At 52.6% G+C, this 23,697-nt stretch overlaps 1 protein-coding gene across 27 annotated transcripts in view; it reads right to left on the bottom strand.

Annotated features, from left to right (window-relative positions):
• Positions 1-209: 209 nt before the first annotated feature.
• PHLDB1 (pleckstrin homology like domain family B member 1) overlaps positions 210-23,697 on the bottom strand; it is a 50,277-nt gene continuing 26,789 nt past the window's right edge. For 5 of the 27 annotated variants that reach the window (XM_063672165.1, XM_063672167.1, XM_063672160.1 and 2 more), the window contains 14 exons: positions 23,211-23,339; positions 22,714-22,869; positions 19,261-19,371; positions 19,012-19,101; positions 15,892-16,032; positions 14,345-14,485; positions 14,098-14,200; positions 13,581-13,625; positions 12,612-12,906; positions 12,437-12,527; positions 10,124-10,270; positions 8,049-8,165; positions 7,695-7,797; positions 210-2,641 (listed from right to left, as the gene is read on the bottom strand). In XM_063672165.1, the coding sequence (XP_063528235.1) occupies positions 2,337-2,641; positions 7,695-7,797; positions 8,049-8,165; positions 10,124-10,270; positions 12,437-12,527; positions 12,612-12,906; positions 13,581-13,625; positions 14,098-14,200; positions 14,345-14,485; positions 15,892-16,032; positions 19,012-19,101; positions 19,261-19,371; positions 22,714-22,869; positions 23,211-23,339 (1,974 nt within the window). In that variant the 3' untranslated portion in view covers positions 210-2,336. The remainder of the gene's footprint in view (positions 2,642-7,694; positions 7,798-8,048; positions 8,166-10,123; positions 10,271-12,436; positions 12,528-12,611; positions 12,907-13,580; positions 13,626-14,097; positions 14,201-14,344; positions 14,486-15,891; positions 16,033-19,011; positions 19,102-19,260; positions 19,372-22,713; positions 22,870-23,210; positions 23,340-23,697) is intronic. The other 22 variants (XM_054437349.2, XM_063672177.1, XM_063672181.1 and 19 more) reach the window with 19 other exon arrangements.

Raw genomic sequence — 23,697 nt, 5'->3', positions numbered from 1 at the left:
CTGCCTTCCCCTGCCTCTTCATGCCCTCCTACCTCCCAGCCTGTCCTCAGAGTGAAGTGGGGGGCAGGGTCACGACCTGGAGATCATGGGTAGGGGCCTAGCTCCCTCCTGGAATCTTGAATAGGGTGGAAATCCTGCTCTGGAGGGAAGACCCATCCCCAAGTGCCTCAGCGCCAAGCCCCCCACACCTCCGGACTTCCACTCACTTCTGTAGTCCAAAGGCTTTATTGTTCTGCTGAAATGCTTACAAATACTGAAAACCCCCAGCCTGGGCCCAGGCAACCAAGGGCTCAATGCTGGGAAGGAGAGCAGGGGAGGTGGGCTTAGTGTTAAGGCGTGAAGGGCGAGGCCAGACAGCTGGAGGCCTGTTCCTCCACTCTCCATTTCCATCGCCCTTCGGAGGCTGAAGGAAGGGCGGCGGCACCACAGGGCCCTTCCCCTCTGCTGCGTCATCTCCTGCTCAGGCTTTCCCTCTAGGTGCATTGGAGGAATCCTCTTTCCCTGTCGGAAACTCAACCCTGTACAGAACTCCAACCATAACCCTTCTAGCTTCCTCTCCCAACTGCATCGCTCCTCCTCTGTTCCATAGATCCCCCGGCTTCATCCCTTCTGGCTCTAAGCAAGGCACCAGTGGAAGGAAGAGGGCTAGACTGGGGGGCTGGCAGCCTGTGCATCAGGGCTGAAGACACAGGCGGGGGCAGGAAAAAGGTGTTCAGTCCCTTCCCCCCAGCATGAGATGCCCAGGGGCCTGGGCTGGAGAGATGATGGCACGTACCCTCAGATGGCCCACAGCTGAAGCAGTCGGCTGGGCCACAGAGCTGCAGCAATTAGTATGTAACCATGGCAATGAAGCAGTCACTATGGTAACCATGGTGATGAGTCTGCAACTAGGGGATGGAGCTGGGACCTCAAGGTTGACACTTGAGATCTCTGGCCCTTGAGCAAGGTAATAAAAAGTATAAGGGAAAGGAGAACAATGGGGCAGAGCGGGGTTTGAGAAATGGGAAGCGGGCTGCCTGAGCTATTACCCCACTCTGGATGTGGCTCTGCTCAGCCCCCAAAGCCCCTGGCAAAGGGGTCTGAGGCAGGAGGGGATCTTTGGCAGCTTATGGTACCATAATTTGTCTTTTAGAAAAGAGAAAACAGGCTGGGGAGAGCAGGTGTCAGGTCGGAGCTGAGGCCCTCTCTGTGACAGCTCCTCAGCCCTGGCTGGGCCTGGGGCAGGACCCTAAAGGGTTACTGCAAGTTCTGGGCTCCCAGGAGGCAGCAAAACCACCTCCACTTTTCTTCTTCTGGCTGGTTCTTCAGGAGGCCAGAGCCCAGAAACTCACAGGACCAAGCTCCTTACAGAATATTAAAGTCTTCTTATACAAAAGCCCCAGTTGTGCTCTGCCAGGAGGCCCACGGCAGTTAGTTCATGAACTGAGTGTAGCCCTCAGCCCCTGTGACAATGACATCCATCCAGATGCGCATGGCCTCTGCAGATGGGGCCACCATGTAGTACAGCCGGTCGTGGGTCTTTACGCAGAAGGTGAGGGCTGGGTTCGGGCTCTGCCAAAGGAAGAGAGGAAGGTCTAAGATGGGGCTCACCCATGCCCAGGAACATTCTCACCTACCTCCCTATCTGCCCTTTCCCCTCCCAGCCCCTAGAAAGCCCTGGAGCTTAGGACTGAGTACTAAATAGGCCCAGAGCCTAGACCCCACCAGTCCATGTGAACCCCAGGCTGAAATGTTCCCTTCTCACACCACAGCAGTTCTGGTCTCTCTAAACTCCCTGGACCCTGACAGAGCTATACCCTGACAAGGGGGCACTGGTCCTTGGCACCCCAGGTTCAAAAGTGAGTATCAAGAGGATCAAACACAAAGGCTTTTCCAGTGAGGACCAGAGTTTCCTCTCAGCAAAACAGGGGCACATAGAAAAAGCTACAAGTAGGATGCTAGGCCCTGGGACCCCAGAGGAGCAGAGATCAGGACTGGGGTGGGCACCAGAGAGTTGGTGGCAGCAAGGCTGACTTGCATTAGGGAAGCAGGCCCCAGCCTCAAATATCTCCTGTTTATCAATTTCTCCCTATCGAATCTAGTCTTTAAGGGTCCCCTCCACCCCTTCCGGCCATCCCTTCTGTATCACCAGACCCCCATGGGGAGACATCCTGCTGTCATTTCCAGGAGAGGGAGGCAACAAGGAGAGGGAGGCACCCAAGCCCACAGGAGCTTCTTGCTCTTTGCAACCTGCTTTCTGCTCCTCCCTTGGGCCTGGGGGAAGGGAGGGGGATGAAGGGGAGAGTCAAGGGTCAGGGATGAGTGGGGTACAGGAGGTGTTAATGTGCTGGTTACAGCTAAGTGGGGAGGGGTACCTCAGTCACCATAGTGAAGCGGAAAAACCTCTTCTGGGAAGGGGAGAGGGAGAAAGGAAGAGAAAGTTGACAAAGAGAACAAGGACTGGGTTGGAGCCTCTGTAGAGGGCAGGCTGGAGGCCTTTGCTCCCAGAGCCCCACCAGGCCACCCCTTCGCCATGGCTGTCCCTCTGGCCCCCTCTGCTGCCCTCCACCCCTGACCTTGGCTGCACTGCGCAGGTGGTCGTAGTACACTTCCTCAATGGCCTGGAAATAGATGACTCCCTTCAGCTTCGTCTCATGCTTGTCTGCAAAGCAAGTAAGGGTGGGCTATGGAGCCAGTCACACTTCAGGTCTAGCTCCATTTACTTGGAGCTCCACGGCCTGAGCTTCCAAATCTGGGAAATGGGGTGAAGATGCTAGTCTCCCAAGACCCCCAAACAGAACCCAATACAGAATCCTAAAGATATGGATAATGCTCAGCCTCATTCATAATCACAGAGAAATACAAATCAGAACTCCACTGAGATACCACTTCTCACCTACCCCAATGACAAACACATACAACAAATATAAAGCACACTTTTGGCAAGTCTATGGTGAAGGAGGCAGTCTAACGACAGGTGGGAGTATAAATTGGTAAAACCCTTATGAACAATTTGGCCATGTCTATCAAAATTAGAAAGGCATTTATCTTTTGATCCAATGCTTACATTTAGGAGAATTTCTCTTTCACATATACAAAGTAACACACACAAGATTATTAAGTATAGTATTGTCTACAGTCACAGAAGATTGGAAACAACCAAAATATCAATCAAGTGGAGACTGGTTAATAAGTTAGTGTGTGTCACATCATGGAAGACTAAATATAGCTGTTAAGTAGAATGATATAGGCCAGGCATGGTGGCTCATGCCTATAATTCCAGCACTTTGGGAGGCCGAGGAGGGTGGATCACCTGAGGTCAGGAGTTCGAGACCAGCCTGGCCAACATGGTGAAACCCCGTCTCTACTCAAAATACAAAAATAAGCCAAGTGTGGTGGTGCATGCCTATAATCCCAGCTATTCGGGAGGCTGAGGCAGGAGAATCACTTGAATCCGGGAGGTGGAGGTTGCAGTGAGCCGAGATCACGCCACTGCACTCCAGCCTGGGCAAAAAGAGCAAAACTCTGTCTCAAAAAAAAAAAAAAGAGAAAGAAAGAAATATCTGATACAGATACAGACTCAGAAATAAGCCTATAATTTTACCCAGATATAATGTTTAGATATAGATAAATTTGATATAAAATGATCTCTAAGACACATTAGGAGGTAAAAAAGGAATGTACTGTATGCCACCTTTTGTGCAAGAAAAATTATTTGTTTATATTCTCCTACAGAAACTCTACAAGGATATACAAGAGATTAATAAAAGTAGTTACTGTAGTGGATGGGGCATAATTCTCAATTTAAACCTTTTTATTTTTTTTTATTTTTGAACTATATGAATACTTTTACCTATTTTTTTTAAAAAAAGATAGGAAGCACACTCCCTTGATGTGTACAGAGCAGTTAGCACATACATATAGCATATAGCCTCTGGAGGTCAGAGGTGGCAGGAAAGGGGCAAACTACCTGAGCAGAGGTGACCATTCAGTGAGAAGGGGCAGGATCCCTGTCAAGGGAAAGCACAGGGCCTGGGCCAACTTGTCTGTGGCACTGCTCAGATGCTACAGCTGACATCCTTAACAGTGAGCCTGCGTCCTACAGGAGAGGTCACGCCAATCACTAAATTCAAAGGTGCCGGCTGGAAGTAAGCTCTTCCCTGAGTGCTCCTCCTCTCCCCGACCTCTGTAGCTTGGTAAACGCAACTTACGGACTGCTGCCAACATGTCCCTCCAGCCTTGTATCACAGCCTTCCCCTGCATGAGTCCCAAGTCCTATCTGAGCTTCTCACTGTTCCCTTAATAATACACTCTGTATGCTGGAACCGTCTCCTCCAGCCCATTTCCTTGGCAAACTCCTGAACGATCTTCAAGACCCATTGCAAAATGTCACCACGACAGTGCACAGTTGTGCTCTCCTGTGTTCCCAGAGCACAGATGCTCCTCTGTATAGAACTTATGCTGAATCTGAATCCTCCTTTATCCATTCATGGTCCACCTCCCCCAACACAAACAACTATATGCCTGGCACACAGTAGGTACTCAATACTGAAGGAATGAGTCCTAGACACTGGGATTCAGAGAGAAGTCAGAGACCCTTCTCTTAAGAAACTACAATCTCACAGGGAGGAAAATACAGACACACAGCCATGTAAACAGCTAGTAAAGGCATGGCTAGGAACCCCATGAGACCACCTACGCATCACAGGTTGTCATGAGTATTAAATGAAAGAACACATTTAAGGTATTCAGCACAGTGTGTGGCACATAACGTGGCACTGTTATTATATCATTACACTCCTGGATTGATGTCACATGGAAAAACAGATGCTGGATAATGCAGGGGTTCAGAGAAGGGTGGGAATCACTCCTAGTAAGGTGGGGTCAGGAAAGGCTTCCTAGAGATAATATGTAATCTGGACTCCATGCAATGAGGGGGTTTCTATCGAGTTGGCAGGAAGAGGGTCCAAGTGGAATAGGCAAGGCACCCAGGGCCCTTATCCAGTCACAGGCCCATTTCTGACATTTCCTTCTTGGGAAAGGACCAGCCCTGCCTGGCTCTGGGCCTGCTCAGCCCTCCAGCCCCTGTTCTCTCCCATCCCTTCCTTCACAGGAAATAGTAACACACTCCTGCCTCCGCTTCCTTACCACCCACCTATCCTCAATCTTGTGCAATCTGGCTCCTGGCCCCATGCACAGCAGAAAGCCTTCTCTTGACAAGCTCTCATCCCTGAGTCTAACAGCCTTTGGGCCACATCTTTCTTGGCCTTCCTGCAGCATCCATCACTGCTTGGTGACACCTCCTGCTTGTGAATGTCTGCTCCTTTGGCTGGCTTCCTTCCCTGTTTCTGCTCCCATTTCTATTCCTGCCATCTGAACTTAGTCTCCTTTTGTTCCACAGGCGCTAAGGCCACATATGCCAAGCACCAGCCCAGCACCTGGCATGTGGTTAGTGCTGGCTTCCTGTCTCCTGCCCCTTCTCCCTCTGCTGGTCTCTCCTCTTTCTCCTTCCCCACACGGGTAGGCCTGCCCCAGGGTTCGGCCCTCTCCCTCCCCTCTTCGCTGCTCTGCAGTCTGACTGCCCAGGTTCAGTCTTATCTCTGTCTCTTCGGAGCTGTGGGACCTTGGGCAATTTACTTAACCTCTTTGAGCATCATTTTCCTCATCGGTAAAATGGCATAAAAATAGTGTTTCCCTCATAGGATTATTTCAAAGATTAATGAGATGATGCATGCAGAGTGCTTCGCACAGCACCTGGCTCATGCAAATGCTTGATAAAGGTGATCTGCTATTACTATTATTCCACCTGATTCAACTATTACTCCACCTCTAATCCTGACCATCCTCCTAAACCTAGATGTCCCAGAGGCAACCTCAATCTCAACATGCCTAAAATGGAACTCTTTTCCCCAGGCACGTTTCTTCCTCTGCAAAGTCCCTAGTCCCTCTACCTTCCTGGCCCAGAGAGAAACATGGGACACCTGTGCTTCTGTCTCTCCTGCTTCCTCAAAACACGCAGGACCCAGGGTGGTCAGGGAAGTTTTCTTAGAGGGGCCAGCAGGTGATCAAGGACCAGGTTAGGGGGGAAGCGGGCACTCCAGACCTGAGTATCTCTGGCACCAAACTCTGCAGCCCTTTCCCCTCTTCTGAGCTCCTAGCAGGATTGCTCTTCCCAGCTGTGCGGCTAGGTGAGGCTGTGTGACTAGCAGACAGCCCCATCTATGACTTCTGGACAGAAATGATGTGTGTCACTTCCCAGCTAGGATATTTAATACCAAGGCCGGGCTCACTTAAGCCTCTCTTTCCCTCTGCCACTGTGGCCAGAAATGTTCCCAAAAGGCATGCTGAAGCAAAGACAACGCTGATGCACAGCAGAGCCCCCACCAACTCACAATGTGCAGTCGACATGTATTGGGCATAAGGAAGCCTAGTACTTGTAAGCCACTGGGATTTTCTTTTTAATTTTTTTTTTTTTTTGAGATGGCGTCTCGCTCTATCGCCAGGCTAGAGTGAGTGGCACGATCTCAGCTCACAGTAACCTCTGCCTCCTGGGTTTAAGCAATTCTCCTGCCTCAGCCTCCCGAGAAGCTGGAACTACAGGCGCATGCCACCATGCCCAGCTAATTTTTGTATTTTTAGTAGAGACGGGGTTTCACCATGTTGGCCAGGATGGTCTCAATCTCTTGACCTCATGATCTGCCCGCTTCGGCCTCTCAAAAGTGCTGGGATTACAGGCATGAGACACAATGCCCGGCCTTTTAATTTATCTTTTTGAGACAGAGTCTCACTCTGTTGTCCAGACTGGAGTGCAGTGGCGCAATCTTGGCTCACTGCAACCTCTGTCTCTTGGGTTCAAGCAATTCTCGTGCTCAGCCTCCTGAGTAGCTGGGACTACAGGTGCATGCCACCACGCCCAGCTAATTTTTGTATTTTTAGTAGAGACAAAGTTTCACCATGTTGCCCAGGCTGGTCTCAATCTCCTAGCCTCAAGCTATCTGCCCACCTTGGCCTCCCAAAGTGCTGGGATCACAGGTGTGAGCCACTGCACCTGTCCAGCCACTGGGATTTTATGACTTCTTGTTACTGCAACATACCTTACCTCCTCCCGACTAGGGTAAAACACAACATCCCACGCTCCAAGTGGGAAAAGTACAAAGGGAGTTCCAGGGATGGGAAACTAGGCTAGAGGCTGGAATGGAGAGAGCTGAGAGAGCAAGAGGGTCTAGTCAGCCTGTTCCTGGGCTATCCTGAGCACTCCTTGGCACTGTTCAACTGCTTGTCTTGGAGTCTCTGATGGAATTTGTCCAAGGGGGAGTTCCCAGCCCAACTCCGACCATAAGACCCCATGCTCCTGCAGTGCCTGGATGTCTCCTATCAGCATACCCATTGTGCATGGTTATAACTCTTGTCTGCTTCCCCGACTATAAGCTCCATGAGAGAGCTGTGGCCATCTTACTCATCACCAGAGCCTAGAACAGTGCCTGGAACTTACTAGATGCTTAGTAACATTGCTGAATGAAGGAATGAATGAATGAACACAAAAATGGAGGTGAACCAGGTACACTGTGTACATTTTCAGGGAAGGAGGGCAAAGCCCAGCCCAAGACTCTGGTCCCCTACTTGGAAGCTTGGCCTCCTTCTAGAAGACCAGCCGTCCTGGGTAACAGAGCCCGGGGATCCTGGCTGGCCCCCGGGGTGGCCTTGTGGGAACTCACCCACATAATAGGAAAGGGTGCGCTTGAGCCGGTCGAAGACAAACCAGCGCTTCTTCCATGATTTAATCTTGCCGCCCATCTTGACCAAGTAGCCACGGCAGACCTGGTGGGAAGCAGGAGTAAGGAAGGGCCCAAATGTGCAGCCCTTAAGCCTTAAGTGTGTGCCATCGCCTATGCCTGTATTCATGGGGGATTGTCCCCAACATCTCCTCAGGCCAGCACACCAGGTCCTGAGACAGAGATCTGGTTATGTGAGGGTAGAGACTGACGCCACTATTCCAACGACCCAGGAGGTGCCTCTCACCATGGGATTCTCCCTCTCCCCAGCACCCCAGGGCCACACACGCCTTGTACCTTGCTGCTGAGCACCACGTGCAGGCAGGTATCAACACCATGGCCTGATGACTCAATATGTGTCTTCAGGTCAAAGTCCTCCTTCCGGATTGGCAGGTAGCGGGTCAGGGGTCGTGCCTGGGAGCAAGAGGGAGGGTCAGGAGAGTCTCCTCTCTTCCCTCATTATTCCCCTGTCCAGGCTCCTTGGCTTCACTTCTAAACCCCAACAGCCTGACATCACGCCTCCCTAACCCACGGCGGTCACTCTGGCTCCACAGGGCTTATGGCAAAAGTGGAGACCTACCATGCCTACGTTGACTCTACCTAGGGCCGGGCAAACTGCGAAGTCACTCTGTGCCTCAGTTTTCCCACCTATGACCAAGACACGGCATCTTTGTCTTGCCCTGCCCCTCCTTTCCCTCCTGAGCCAAACAGAATAAAGCAAGAGGCCAGATATGAACATGCTCTGGGAAGAAAAGCCCAATAAGAAATCTAGTTTCTGACTTCACATGGGACCTTGTTTGGGTCACATCCCTTCTCTGGACCTTAGTTTCCTTCCATGTAAAACACTGGCTTTGAACTAGATAATTACTAAGGTCTACTCTACCTCTGATACTAACTAGAATTCTCAGTCGACTGGAATATTTTTCTACTCTTCCTTTCCCAGAAGAACATTAAAATGGCCAGGAAACATCACATATTATTTAAAGAAAAAAACAAAGTACACGACCCCACAGATAGCTGATTCTACCCATTTCCCACACCAGACACCAGTGGCCACTGCAGCAATGCCTGAGCCCCAAGACAGGGGCTAGAAGACAGACTCCCAGAGCAGTCACTGACTGAAGCAGGAAAGGGAAATCAGGCATTTTACAAATATTCCAACCACAGGGGTAAAATTCACAGCTTCTTTTTTTTTTTTTCCTGAGACAGAATTTCACTCTGTCATCCAGACTGGAGTGCAGTGGCACGATCTCGGCTCACTGCAACCTCCACCTCCTGGATTCAAGCGATTCTCATGCCTCAGCCATCAGAGTAAGCTGGGATTACAGGTGTGATACCACGCCCAGCTAATTTTTGTATTTTTTGTAGAGATGGGGTTTTGCCATGTTGGCCAGGCTAGTCTCTGAACTCCTGGCCTCAAGTGATCTGTGTACCTCGGCCTCCCAAAGTGCTGGGATTACAGATGTGAGCCACTGTGCCCAGCCTCTTCTCATTATTTCCCAAACCCAATCCAGTTGACCTATCCCTTAGGATTTATTTTGTTGCATTGTAGGAAATGAGGGAACTGTGATCACTGCTTGGGAAAGATTCCAGGGGACTCCCAACCTGGGGAAGCCTACAGAGACCTAATCAGAAGGGACAGCCTAAGTCCTACAGATTCTCATGGCGGGTGGTGGGAGTTAGGATTTGGGACCAGAGACATGGGCAGATTTCCCAGCCCAAACCAATTTCTCCTTCTGCTTTCAATTGTTCTGCTCAAGTCTCCTATTTAAGGACAAAGGGTAGGGCTGGCTCTTGGGCAAGGAAGGATTTCTGTCCCGAAGAGAAACTAGTACAATTCTGTCTTGGAGATGTAAACCAAAAGTCAGAGTGAGGTCATCCACTGATGGTGGGGACTGGAGCTGAAAGGTCCTGTGGGGTGTGGGCCAGCACACCCTGAAGTTCCACATGCAGGAGAGGCAGCAGGGGAAGCAGAAGGGAAGGTGCAGTGCAGGCTCATGAAGCGGATCTGAGGCCCTGGAAAGAGGCCAAGGGGAGCTACTCTGATTCATGACTACCAGCTCCCATCTCTGGGATGCCTGTCCAGACCCTCTTCTCTGACCCCAGATGTCTGCAAGGTGGCCTGCCACATCCTTACAACCCACTACCCCAGCACACACACACACACACACACACACACACACGAATAGTCCTGGTGGGTCTGTTTTGGGGTCAATGAGTCCCAGGTAGAATTCTGCTAGTATTAAGCCAACAGCAATCTTTTCTGGAGTAGAACAGGTTTTACAGCCCAACACAGAAACCCTGGGATCTCTCCACTTCTCTATAGCCCTCACCGTCAAGCCAACCACCACTGTGCCCCACTGCCCATTCACCTGGGAAAACTGTTTCTCCCGCATCTTGACCTCCTTCTCGACCAGCTGCTGCCTCCGGGCACTCTCACTCTGCAGCCTCCGTTCTACCTGCTCACGCCTCCGCCGCTCCTCCTCCAGGGCCTGCCGCCGCAGCTCCATCTCCCGCTCCTGCCCCCAAAGCCAAGGGGTCAGCACCTATGGCCATCCTCTTCCCCCCACTGGCCCTCGTCACACCTGGGCAGGGCTGCAGGAGGCATCCACCTCAGGGTAGTCTGGCATGAGGAAGCATCATCTGCAAAGCCCACCCTCTCCCAGAGCCCTGGCTGGTTAAAGAGAAATGCTTTAAGCATGACTGTCCTGACTTCAAACCCTGGCCCTGCTACCACTATGGGCTCTGTGATCCTGATAAAATAATTTAAACTTTTTTTTTTTTTTTTTTTGGGAGACTGAGTCTCACTCTGTTGCCCAGGCTGGAGTGCAATGGCACAATCTCGCTCACTGCAACCTCCGCCTCCCAGGTTCAAGTGATTCTCCTGCCTCAGCCTCCCAAGTAGCTGGGATTACAGGCACCTGCCCCCACGCCTGGCTAACTTTTTTGTATTTTTAGTAGACAGGGTTTCACCAGGTTGGCCAGGCTAGTCTCGAACTCCTGACCTCAGGCAATCCGCCTGCCTCGGCCTCCCAAAGTGCTGGAATTACAGGCATGAGCCACCGCACCCAGCCATTTAAACTTTTTAAGCCTCAGTTGCCTCATCGGTGAAATGAAGTTAAGAATGCCCATTCCTGGAATTATAGTGAAAATGAAATTAGATCATGTATATAAATGCCCATCACTGATTCCAGTTGGAAAGCACTCAAAAAATAAATGGGGCTCTTACAATTGTATCTGAATCCTCGGAACATGGGTTATCTAGACCACTTTTTTTGACTGCTAATATAGTCCCTTCCCAATCACTAACTGAAGGCCTTTTGAAACTTCAAATTAGAAACATTTGCTATTGAACTTCAAACTTTATGGGAAAAAAGTGACTAGAGATTAAGGTCAGAACTGAACTTATAAACGCCACTATAAAAGGATTTTAGAAGTCATTAAAACAAATAATTAAATACAGAGCATGTCAGTGATGCTTTATATGTCTTAATTACTAATAAAGACCTCCTATACCATTAACTCCCATTTACTATTTCTTCCCAGCTCAAAACTTAGCAGAATCTCCTTTCCCCACATTTGCCAGGAGATGCTTATACATTTGTCATACTTAGACATAAATAAGATAGGAGGCATTCTTTTCTGGCTGGTCCTCCATTCAGACTGTCAGTATCTGTTTTGTATTAAATCCCTCAAACTGCTGACCTTACTCTCTGCGTCCCACTCTCATCTCAAATATGCAGAGTGCCTCGAATGGTGGACACAGAACAGCTTCTGCAGATCCTTTATTTATCTTCCTTCCTAGGCACACATTTCATCAGCCTGCCTATGCCCAGGATAAACCACGGGTCCCTCTTTGCTGAATCCCAGCTCCGTGCCCACGTGAAGGAGCTGTCAGCCCTCTCTGCTCCCAAGGCTCCCCAGCCAACACCTCTACACTGACTTGGACATCTGCCTCCTCTTCTGGTCTATACTTCACCCACAGTTCCTGCTTTTCCTAATCAGCCCCAAGAGGAATGGCCTGCCATACAGGTAGACAGGAATCAAAATTCCTGTAGTTGCCAAGAAGTCTACAGAAGTAAACATGCAAAAACTGGAAGTTTCCATACAGAAAATTATTGGTTGGAGAATGGTTACTGTGCTGCCTTCTCTGTTCCTAAGAGCTATGAAGTTGTAATCTCACCAAGCCTCCCTAAGCCTGTTTGAGGAATACAACCTTTTTTTTTTTTTTTTTTTTTTTTTTTGAGACGGAGTCTCACTCTGTCGCCCAGGCTGGAGTGCAGTGGTACGATCTCGGCTCACTGCAACCTCCGCCTCCTGGGTTCACGCCATTCTCCTGCCTCAGCCTCCCGAGTAGCTGGGACTACAGGCGCCTGCCACCACGCCCAGCTAATTTTTTGTATTTTTAGTAGAGACGGGGTTTCACCGTGTTAGCCAGGATGGTTTCGATCTCCTGACCTCGTGATCCGCCCGCCTCGGCCACCCAAAGTGCTGGGATTACAGGCGTGAGCCATCGCGCCCGGCCGGAATACAACCTTTTAAAACATTTTCTACCCCAAGGGAATGTGGCAAGGCTAATGTGGGTGGAAGGGCTTGGGGTGGAGCACAGGCCCTTGACATGCAGTAGGCAGCTCTGTGCCCCAACACAGATCTTCTTCTGCCTCCCTGATCCAGGTCAGACTCACCCTCGACTCCATGAGCCGGTTCTTCTCTGCGTGAGCCTCTTTCAGCATCTTCTCCATCTCCTCGATCTTCCCCATGTCCAGACCACTCGCACTGGGGAGAGAAGGGGAAGAGGAGGTGCATCAAGGAGCTGAGGCGGTGGCTGAGGGAGGCTGCGGGCCCAGGCGTCGGGGGTACCTGGACATGTTGTCAGGGGAGCAGGCCGAGTTGCCCCCGGTGGAGATGCTGGTCTCCATGCTGTCAGAGCTCTCCAGACTTAGCGTGTCGTAGGCATGCTCACTCTCCTCCCCACGCTCCCGCCCCACAGGCAGGTGGTGTAGGATAGAGTGGTGCATGAGAGGGGGGAAGCCCGAGGGGCCCGCTGGGAAGGGGGCTGCCCCGTGAAGGGCATCCCACTGGCACTGTGCCTCAGCTGCCGCTTTCTGCTTCAGCTCAGCCAGTCGCCGCCGTTGCTCTTCAATCACCTGTTGTCCTGAAGGAGAGACAGATGGGAGTCACAGTGGGCTCCCCACCCAGCTAAGGAGCAGGCCACTGGCAGCACAACACACACAGGGAGGGGTAAGCAGGGAGAGGTTAACACAGAGCAGCCCCCTCTCCCCGCAGCTTCCCTAAGGCCCCTGCAGCTCCAGGCCTGGCTGCTCTGCCAATGCTTCAGTCGCCTGCACAACCGGCCACAGATGCACAGTCGGGCTTCAGTGCTCTTTCGCACCCTGAGTCCACATAGGACACCAAACCTACCCAAGTAGTGCCGGGGCAGCATGACAGCCAGTTGGCTCCAGCTCACAACCAAGGCCTAAGTAGGTCTAGGCAGGATACATGCACCCACCCTGCCTGCTGGAGAAGGGAGAAGGAAGAGATGGCGGAAACCCCATGAGCACCCAGAATGCCAGTGCAGACCCCTGCAGACCCCCCTGCAATGCAGAAGCAAAAGCAACAAACGCAAGAAAGAAGGCAGGGGAGACATGGTAGAGCACAGCTGAGGGTAGAAGAGAGGCCAGCTGGAGGGGTGAGGCCAGCAGACACCCCATCCCAGCTCAGCCTGGGACCCTGCCTGCAGGCAGTGGGGACCTGGGCAGGACACATCATGCTGATGCCAGGGCAGGGACTGCCTGGCCAAAGCAATGCCCTCTATGACCAACGTTCTACCTGCTGGGTCGTCGGTTGGGAGGGGCTCGGCGGGAAGCGACTCGACTGGCGTGGGGGACCCCGGGCAGAGGGTACGGTAGAGACACAGAGGGGGTAAGAGGAGAGAGAGGCACAGACATGGGCTTTCAAAACAACCAAATTGCACACAAGCAACAAGGACTCCTGGGTCCCCAGAGCCAATATCTCAGGCAACCATTTCTAGAAGTCATCAAATCCATCCCCTGCCTCCAGAGAGGGCAATGTCTAACCCGACTCAGGTCAACAAGCAGTTCCCTTATTGGCTAGGCTCTCTAGAAAAGATGTCACAGCCCCCTAAGCCCTTAGTCTCCTGCCCTGAAGGCTTTAGATAAATATCCAGGAAGCTCTTCTTTAGGTACCCACTCTAAATCCTTTCTGCTCTTGCCTAGATCCCAATTAAAGGAAAAACATCCTGTGAAAGGTGTGAGCATAGAGGAGGCATGGCAACTACCCAGGGTCCCCTCAGGAGAGCAGATGGGCTGGCGGGGCAGTCACTCACCCTTCTGCTGCAGAGCTAGTTGGCGCTTGGTCTCGATGTCCTGCAGCGTGGCTGCCAGGTTGCGAGGAAGGCTGCCCGTGCCATTCTGGGTGAGTAGAGTGCTCTGCAGAGGAATGGAGAGTTCGGACCTGGGCGCAGAAGGCCCTTACCCCCATTCCCAAGGCTTTTATGGGTGGTCTTGGCCTCTCCCCAGCGTGGAAGTCTCCATCCCCAGCCACATGTGCAGCCCCACCCACTGTCCTCAGACCTTTGGGGAGGGGCTACGCCCCAGGGTAGCCACGCTGAGCTGGGAGGAGGAGGAGGAAGAGCCAGAGGAGGAGGGGAGGGGGCCGCTGCGGGTCCGGGGAAGGGGGCTGGTGGCCTCGCCATCCATCTTGGAGCGGTAAACCTGGAAAGAAAAGATAGTGCCCAGTGACTTCTGGCTCCCCCATTGGCCACCACCCCCATGTCACCGAGTCTGCTGTGATCTGACGTACCGCCCTGGCACTAGGCCTCTGAGGCCTTCTGGCTCTGACAACAAGCCTCCTGAGCCAACCCAATGGCCAGATGCTATTGGCAGCTGCCAATTTTCCTTTCCAGGCTGTTCCTCCCTGGGCCAATCCCTAGCCCAACCCTGGGTCTAAGAAAAGACCTGTAAACAGACCTATGCAAGGATTTAATGTCAGTCAGGCAGTTGTGCAGGAGACCAACTAGAAGCTGGGTTCCCTCTGGTCCTAGCTCTGCCACTAACAGGCTGTGTGACCTTGGGCCACACACCTCCCTACTCTGGGCCTTGGCTTCCTTATCTGCAAAAGAAGGGGGTAGGACTAGACTAAATAGTGGCCAAACTCCCCTGCAGCACTAGCATGTGGTGAATATGGCCTTGAGTGTCACAAACCCTGACTTGGCATAAGCTCTGCTACTTCCTAGCTGTGTGGCCTTGGAGAGATTACTTATCTTCTCTAGGCCCCAGTGTTTCATCTATAAAATGAGTTAACTTCATCTACCTCAAAGGCCTATGATGATGATTAGAGAATCAAAACACGTTAAAGTCTCTAACCAGCTGGGTACACAGTAGAAGTCTTACATGATCAAACTCCTCCCCAAGGAAACATGAAATTTTAGGTGAGGTCACAGTCTTACAGATGCAGTGCCTTTACTCAAGGGATGATCTTAAATGGTCAATCTTAGGTACTGCAGCAGGTCAGTGGAGGAAACCTGAGAAGACTAGCCCAGCCCCCTTTCCCACCCCATGATCAGTTGCTTGCTGCAGATTCAGGTAGGCCCATGCCCTCCATGGCAACTCTGAGGAGGCTTAGGCTGTCACTTCAGAGTCTTTGCCCTTTGTTTTCTGCTTCCAAGTGTCACTGCTGGAGAGACCAGGAGAACAAAATACTGGCAGTTCTTCCCAGGACACACTAGTTCCAGTTGCCACAGGCCCAAGAGCCTGTCAGGCCCCCAGACTGGGTGAGAAGCCCCGGGTGTTGGGGGCTGCCAAGCATAGGCCAGACCCACAGCCTAGCTCAGCACAGGGTACCAAACAGATCCCAACCTGACCACAGCTCCAGAATCCTCTTCCACCAGACACTCAATCAGATAGTTTTAGACTATGGAGGCTGGCCCTCCCTCCGGTTGCCCACATGCCAGGATGGCTGCCCAAGGAGTGACCCTCTCAGGGCCCAGAGGTGCCCTCATTGCCCTGACTGGGCTGACGCCTCCACTCAAGGTGGTACTGTGTGGCTGATGGATTGGCAGGAGGTATCAGAGTGCACAGGTGCAAAGGCTGGGGAGGACGGGCAGTGAAGGAGGGGTTACCTGCAGCTGACGGGAAGCTTTGGCGGGCAGAGGCGGGGGAGAAGAGTGAGGGGAGGCTGCAGCGGGGCCAGTCCCCAGCCCGGCCATCAGCTCCTGGTACCACTGCTCTAAGTCTACAGCAGGGAGCAGCAGCTTCTCCATCTGGAGGTGGGAATGGGGAGGGGAAAAGGGGACAGGAGGGGAGGATGGAGAGGAAAGACCAGGAAATAAAGGGAAAGGAAAAGACAGGAGAAGGGAGAAAGAAGAAAGAAGAAGAAGAAGGAAGGGGAAGGTTAAAGGAAGGCCATATCAGGGAAATGGACAGGAAGGTGAAGGAAGAAGGGGAGGAAGGAAGGGAGAAAGGAGAGCATCAAGAAAAAGAAGAGAAAAACAGTGAGACAACAGTTGCCCTGAATGTACTAAGGGCAAAGAGAAACAGTCAGGGTACAACTTCCAGACCATGGACATTTGCTACACCAGCCATGAAACCAGCCACCAGACAGAGCCTGCAGGCACTGGGCACTCCCCTTGGGCTGGCCCAGAGCCAAGAGGCCAGGTGAGCAGGAGCAAAACACACACAGAGCACACCAGTCATGGGTGGGGGTAGCAAGAACTCACAGACCACCAACCTTAGGTGAAGGCGTGATGGAAGCGAACGAGGAGGAGGGCAGCATGGGAGGAAGGCAGGTGGTGGGAACCAGGTCCCGGGAGGCGGAGGCCCAGGGAGAAAGGCCTGGCACAGGGGCTGGGGGCATGGGCGAGGTGCCCCGCATCACCTTTAGCTGCTCAAGCATCACGTACTTGGGGCAAGGCCAGACGCAGGAGGGAATATAAGAGGTTAATGGAACCAGAACACATGAGATGGCCCTACCCACAGGGGAAGGGAGGGAAAGGGCAGGAAGTACAGAGCCTGCAGTCTAGGAAAGCCAGAGTCCTCTCAACTCGACATCCTCATCCTAGAGCAGAAGGCCTGCCCCTCCCCGGGCCATAGGAGCTGAAGAAAGCTCCCAAGGCCCCGGGGAAAAAAAGAAACCACTCCCAACCTCCCCTTATGCAGGCTGCCCTTCTCCCTCACTGTTGAACACAGACCCTTCTGTCCCCCCAGCTCCACCCAGGCCCAAGGGGGAATCTAGGCCATCCATAAAGAGGTCCTTGGGCATTGGTGGGCACCCTCGGTGGCTGGTACCTCACTGTCAGGCAGGGGCTGGGCGAGCACACTGGGGGAAGTGGCAGAAGCATAGGGGTCCAAGCGGCAACACAGCTGGAAAACTTCTGCCAGGGTCACATATTCCTGGGGTGCCCAGTAGAAGGGGTAGGGATGGGCAAAGAAGGGGTTAACAGGGTTCAACAAGGTGCCCAACACCGCAAACTCCATGCCAGGCCACAGGGCCATCACTCCGTGTCAATACAAAATCCAAGGCAGGGGTAGGGTGCCTGCTATGCCCATAGATGGCTGCAGGGAGTGACGGAGACCAGAAAAGGGCAGCAGAACCAACTGTCTGAAGGCTCCTCCTGCCCTCCACTCTTAGAGCCACTTTGGCATCCAGTCCTGCCCCAAGCAGACCCTGAAGGCCCATGCCTGAATTCGCCCTGGGCTGGAGGCAGGCAAAGAAGCCCACAGAAGGCCTTCTAAGAGTCCACTGAGGATCAGAACCCAGCTTCCAGAGACCCCCCCGTCCCCAACAACCTGGCAGTCCCCAGTGGGGCACACACATGCAGCACTGAGCACCAGTCACACCATTCCCCAGGGTCCCCTCACACCCCATCAGCCCAGGCAGGAGCTAGAAACAGGTGGGGGAAGGTGGAGACATCACCAGGGCCTGAGCAAGATGGGCTGTGAGAAAGAGGCCTTAGCAAGGAACAGCTAAAAGCCTAGCAGAAAAATGGGCCCACTGCCCAAGGTAAGTCCTTGGAAAGATGCCAACACATTTAACTGTGGGTTGGGAGAACAGGGACTGTCGTATTCATCACCTGTCCTTAGAAACTGAGCTTATCTGGGTGCTGGGAGCATGGTAGACCTCCACAATGCATGCTGAATCAAAGCGCAGGATCATAAGCCTGCTCTACCCAAGGGGCCCATCCAAGCCTAGCTCTAGAACCAGGTTGTCCTCTGGGGTCATGGAAAAGGAAAGTCAGCCAGAGGGTCCAGCATGTTGTGAGAACTGATGAATGGCATGCAGAATATAGGCAAATTAATATGCAATTCAATGGGCTGCCCAGGCACTCTATGGAATGGCGGCATGGCACGCTCACACACACTCTCCCAAACTCTGGCCAGCCAAGAAACTATCACCACATGCCCTTCAGCTAAGCCCTGGGAGGAGCTGTAGGCAGGGGCTCAGCAGGCAGGCAGACAAGCAGTGGGCAAAGCAGAGCACGCAGTTAGCTGTGATTACCTCTTGTGCTTTGGGGCAGAGAAGAGTGGAAGCAGGTGGGGTTAAAGAGACAGAGGAGGCCCCAGCCTGAGAAGACCCTGGGAAAAGGCCCAGAGCCTTAGTCCCCAGCCCCATCTCTGAGGACTCGGAGATGAGCAGCTCGGCCTACAGAGAGGGGACACGGTGAGGGGCTGTATCCCTCACACTTGGCCCAGTTCCCCACCCCAGGCCTATATTGTTTGTGTAGTGAGGCAGGGAGGGAGGGAACGAAGTTGGTAAACCAGATATGTTCTATTTGGAACTCACACACCAGACATACAGACTTGGGGAAGAACCACTTATAGGGCCTCAATATCCTCTTCTGAGACAAATGCCTAACTCAGGACTGAAGCCCAAGAGCCCCAGGATCAGCACCCCTATATCCCTATGCTCCCCTTCAAGGTGAGTCCATCCAGTCCGGCCCCTACCAAGCCTCTGAGCTGTCTACCCACCCAACCCAGGTCCCTGAGTCTCCCCATATATATTCAGCCACCAAAAACAGTGAAATCTGTGGGCTCCTGGGAACCCCAAAGGCAACTAAACAGAAGCAGCTGGTAGCCATGGAAGATCAAATTCCAGAGCTTGGGGCCATTCCTCCTCAAATCTCTCCCATTCAGGAAGATGCCCCTACACAACCTCAGCTCCTGGGGTGAAGGTGCCATGTGTTACTCAGAGCCTCCCAGGACACCCCTTGGGCCTGAAGCTGGGGCTAACCCAATCATGATACCTCTTTGAGGGTCGATGTGGTCTTCGGGAAAGGCCTGCCCCCTGTGAGTGAGTGGTATCTCCTTTCCAGCACAGTCAGTTTCTCTTTCTCCTGCGAGCCCAGAATGGCAGAGTCAAAGAGGAGTGGGAGCCAGGAGACTGTGTGAGGGGGGCCCTGGGCTCCACCCCAGCACGTTTACACCCCAGCCCTTCTGCACTCCTTCCCACTTACCCTACTCCAAGTCTCCCGGCCCAACCTGAGGGACCCTACCTTTTGCAGCAGCTGTAAGGAGGCATTCTTGTCTCGGGCCAGGCGTTCTGATTCCTGCACGGCCTGAGCCCGGATCTGCCCAGCCTGACTGTCCAGGATGGCCAGGCGCTCCTAAAGGAGATGGGGTGGTTGATCAGGCCCTGGGGAGACAGGGCTGAGCCCAAGGTGAGAACTAGCTGGCTCTCCTGCCCAGAGACTCAAGGCTAAGGTGAAGGGGATCAATCAGCTCTTCTGCTTGGCCTCAACTCACTCTAAGAAAACAGGCTGCCATGTGGGCTCCTTCCCTCAGGCCTCCCTCCCTCCCTTGACCAATGACCCCTGTGCCATTAGGCACACCACTCAGATCCTCAAATCTCCCTTTCCTTACCCCACAACCAATGGGTCCCAAAGCCTTAGAGACACTCCATCTGCCTCATTCTCCCGGTCCCAACCCTACTTGCCACCACCCAAATCCAGGCCCTCTGCTTCCCCGGTCTGGACCTTCTCACCAGCCTTTGCTTCCACTCCCTCAACTTCCTGATCCACTCCACACTGTCACAAATATCTTCCTAAGATGACTTTGAGGTTTGTTTGCTTATCTGAATTTTCTAATCTTTCTAAAAAAAAAATTACTTTCTAAAAAAGGAATATTACTTGAATAATTTTTAAAAAATCCACAAGTAAGGTCAGATCATGCCTCTCCTCAAAATCTTTCAGGGGCTCCTCATTACACACAGGATAAAGCACAAACTGCTTACGAGGCATTCGGGGCTCCTGAACCCTTTGCAGCTCCCCTCCCTCTTACAGCCTCCATGTCCTTTCAGCTCAGCCACACTGTACACTCAGCTGTGTAGCTATAAACTCTCAGGCCTTTCTTATGTTGCTTCCTTAGGCCAGAAGAGCTGTTCCAATCTTCTCTACCTATCAAGGGCTTACTTATCATCTACGACTAGACCAAATGCTACCTCCTCTCCAAAGCCTTCCTTGATTGCTGATTTCTTTGCTCCTTCCTCTGTGCTCACATTTTTCTGTATCACCATCTGCCTTTATTATTGTTATTTGTGAATATATCTGTTACCACCACCACCAGCCTGCCCCAAACGTAAGATCCACATTGTCTTTTCCATCTTTATACCCCCAATAGGGCTTTTAGAACAGTACCTGGCTCAACAATCATGTGCTAAAAGGAAATGAAAAGATAGAAAGTAAGGGGGAAGGATGAGAGATGGGAAAAATGGGCTGGGTTAATCCCAGGAGGGCTTCCTGAAGAAGGCGGCCTTAAACCACCATCCTTAGGAACAAATCATGAGAAAGGAAGAGTTAAAGAAGGGAGATGTCCCAAATCTGGGGTCAGTCCAAGAGAAGACCAAAGTAGGCTGGCCGGGCGCTGTGGCTCACGCCTGTAATCTTAGCACTTTGGGAGGCTGAGGAGGCTGGATCACCTGAGGTTAGGAGTTTGAGACCAGGCTGGCCAAGAGAGTGAAATCCCATCTCTTCCAAAAATACAAAAATTAGCCAGGCGTGGTGGGGGGGGGGCACCTGTAATCCCAGCTACTTGAGAGGCTGAGGCAGGAAAATCGCTTGAACCTGGGAAGTGGAGGTTGCAGTGAGGTGAGATCACACCATTGCACTCCAGCCTGGGCGACAACAGCAAGACTCTGTCTCAAAATCAACAACAACAACAAAGTAGGCTAGGCAGTAATCCTCACCGCAAGAGCTGCCATCAACTAAGAACCCATTAGGAGCCAGGAACTCTGCTAAATGTTTTGCATTTGTTACATAATTTAATAAGCTCCTTTATGAGGCAGCTGCATTTATACCCATTTTATAGGTGAGAACACCAACATATTTAGGAGCTAAGATCTCTTAGCCAGCTAAGTGGTAGAGCAAGGATTAGAATCATCTATTGGACTCCCAGACCAGTACTCTGAGCCACTCTGAATCAGAGTGGAAAGGGCAGGGGAGCACAGGGCACCAGGGCAGACAGAACCTAGGGTGGGACACTAGGGTCTGAGGATGAAAGCTGGATAAGGTTCCTAAGGAGGAACATGGGGAAGAATGTGATACCCCAGGTCCCAGAGGCTGAGCTCCAGTTTCCCAGGAGCCAGGGTGTGTGTGGGAAGAGGAATCCACTACTGCCAAGCCCTCCCAAACTCCCTGGAGCTTATACTCACCAGAATCCCAAAGGGATGAGATTAGCTGATCTACAGCTCCCTACTGCATTCCCTCCAGAAAGAAAGAGGAAGAGGCTAGAGAAGTGCCCATCCCTAGCCTCAGTGCAGTACAGTTGAAGGAACATGGGATTTGGGCCAACAGGCCTGGGTTCCAATTCTGACTCTGAAGCTTATATAATGGGAGGCTTTGGGCAAAATGTGTAGCTTCTCCTACTCCTAGTTTCCTTGTCTATAAAATGGGGATAACAGCACTTGTCTTGTGATACCATCCTAAGGACAGCATGAGGTAATCCAAGGAAGGCTCCCAGCAAGGTGCCTGACACACACCCATGTGCTTAGGTGTGTCAATTTTCTTCCTTCCTTTCATCAGTCAGTCTTATATCCAGAAAGTGCATTTGTAAGACAGCAGCTCAGGGAGAGAAGCATGGGATCTGGACTCAAGGAAAGTCCAGCAGCTCCCCACTTACCACCAACCCCAGGCTAGCCAGCAAATCCCGTACGTCACCAATTTTAGACACCCCTCCCCAATCTCACCACCCTCACTTCCCCCACACTAACTCCAGCCAGGCAAAATGTACATGCATGTGTGCATGTGCATGGCCACAAGCTTCAGCCATAAGGGTGGAAGCTGCTTGAGCCATCCTCTCCAATCCCTCCCTCACCTCTTCCCAACCCTAACACATACCTCCTTCCAGCTTTACGCCCCAAACTCACACACAGGCACCTCACCACCATCCTGTGGTCTGGCTGAGATCAGGAGCAGACAATCACAGTATCTAGCTAGTGTGTCACAGCCGGCCAGGCCACAATACCTAATAACCCTTGTTTTATAGCTCAGCCAAGGCAGGGCCGAGCCATGGCTGGAACCGAAATGAATGCCCTTTCTAGGGCCCCTAGCTGGCTCTAATATCCAGATCTCAAATCTTTCTGTGTGTCCCAGCACTTCCACCAGACAAGAGCTCTGCAAGCACAGGGGCAAGCCTCCTCCTCCTCCATTTTTCACCTTCCTGCTGGGCCAGTGCCAAGCTCTGAATGGGAGCAGAATCCACTTTCCACTGGAAGACTGAGGGGAGTCAGAGCTTAATAATAATAGCTATCCTTCACCGAGTGCTTACTACAATCACATCCTATTCTGTCTTTACATCTTGTTTAATTCTCACAACTACCTGTTATAATTCTCATTTTACAGACAAGGAAATCCAGGCACAAAAGACGAAGTTAACTTTTGTGAGGTCATTGGGATTCAAACCCAGGTCACTGGCCTCCAACAGCACGCAGCAGGGAACGAGGTGGGGCACACCTTCCTCTTGGCGATGCTGCGGAGCAGCTCAGCCTTGCTCCGGAGCAGCCCCTGGCCGGCCAGCTCGCGCTCCTCCTCCACGCGGCTCTCCCGCTCCAACTGCTGGAACTCCAAGTCCTCAAAGAGCTTTGTCTCAGTCTCCAGGGCCTCTGCCTCCTTCAACGACAGTGACAAAGGGAGTTGGGTGGTGCTTGCAATGCCACTCTGGGCCTGGAAGGCCAGACCACAGGGGCATGCGTTGTATGGGGCTGGACCCGGGGAAATTGGGTAAGAAACCTGCCTCCCCCCAGCTCCCGCTGTACTTGGCCTTGCCCTTTTGCGGGCATCATGGCCTGGAGCGCTGATTCCCCAACCTTCCCGGTTCCCTCCAAACCACAGCACCGACCCTGGTGTCCGGCGGGTACTGCAGGGGCCAGGTGGTCCCGTCCCACCGCTCTCCTCTCTTCCTTCTGGGGCGTGGCCCGCGGGGCCGGGGGAGGGGGGGCGGTGGAACTGACCCTTCTCAGCTGCTCCTGTAACTGTTCCCGCACTGACTCGGGGCAGTTATCGAGCTGCGTCTGGAGCTCGGCGTAGAGCGCCTGGCGGGCCTCCAGGTGCCTCCGTCCCGCGGCCAGCTCCGCCCTCTCCTGGTCGGCGGGAGGGCGAGGGAGAGGGCGGGGCACAGGGGAGAAACAGAACACACACTCCTCAACTCCGGCCCGGCAGCGGCGGGAGGGGAGCGCGGGAGGGCGGCCAGGGCGGGACAGAATGGGGGTCGGCAATGGGGGTTGAGAGAGGAGAAAAAAAGGCTGGAATCAAAGAGGAGAATAACCAGGTGAGGAGAAAGAAAAGGGTAGAAAGGGAAAGTGAGGAGGGAAAGAGGTGAAGAGGGAGAGGGCCCAAGACCAGAAGCTGAAGGGTAACACGGCAATCAGAGGTGCAGGGGATGGGGTAACACAGGCAGAGGTGTGGGGGCAGGGCACAGATTTTGGTCTCCTGGAGTCC

Source organism: Pongo pygmaeus, chromosome 9 (genome assembly GCF_028885625.2).
Source record: "Pongo pygmaeus isolate AG05252 chromosome 9, NHGRI_mPonPyg2-v2.0_pri, whole genome shotgun sequence".
NCBI lineage: Eukaryota > Metazoa > Chordata > Mammalia > Primates > Hominidae > Pongo > Pongo pygmaeus.
Note: the sequence above shows the minus strand (reverse complement) of the source record. Positions and strands in the feature narration are given on the sequence as shown.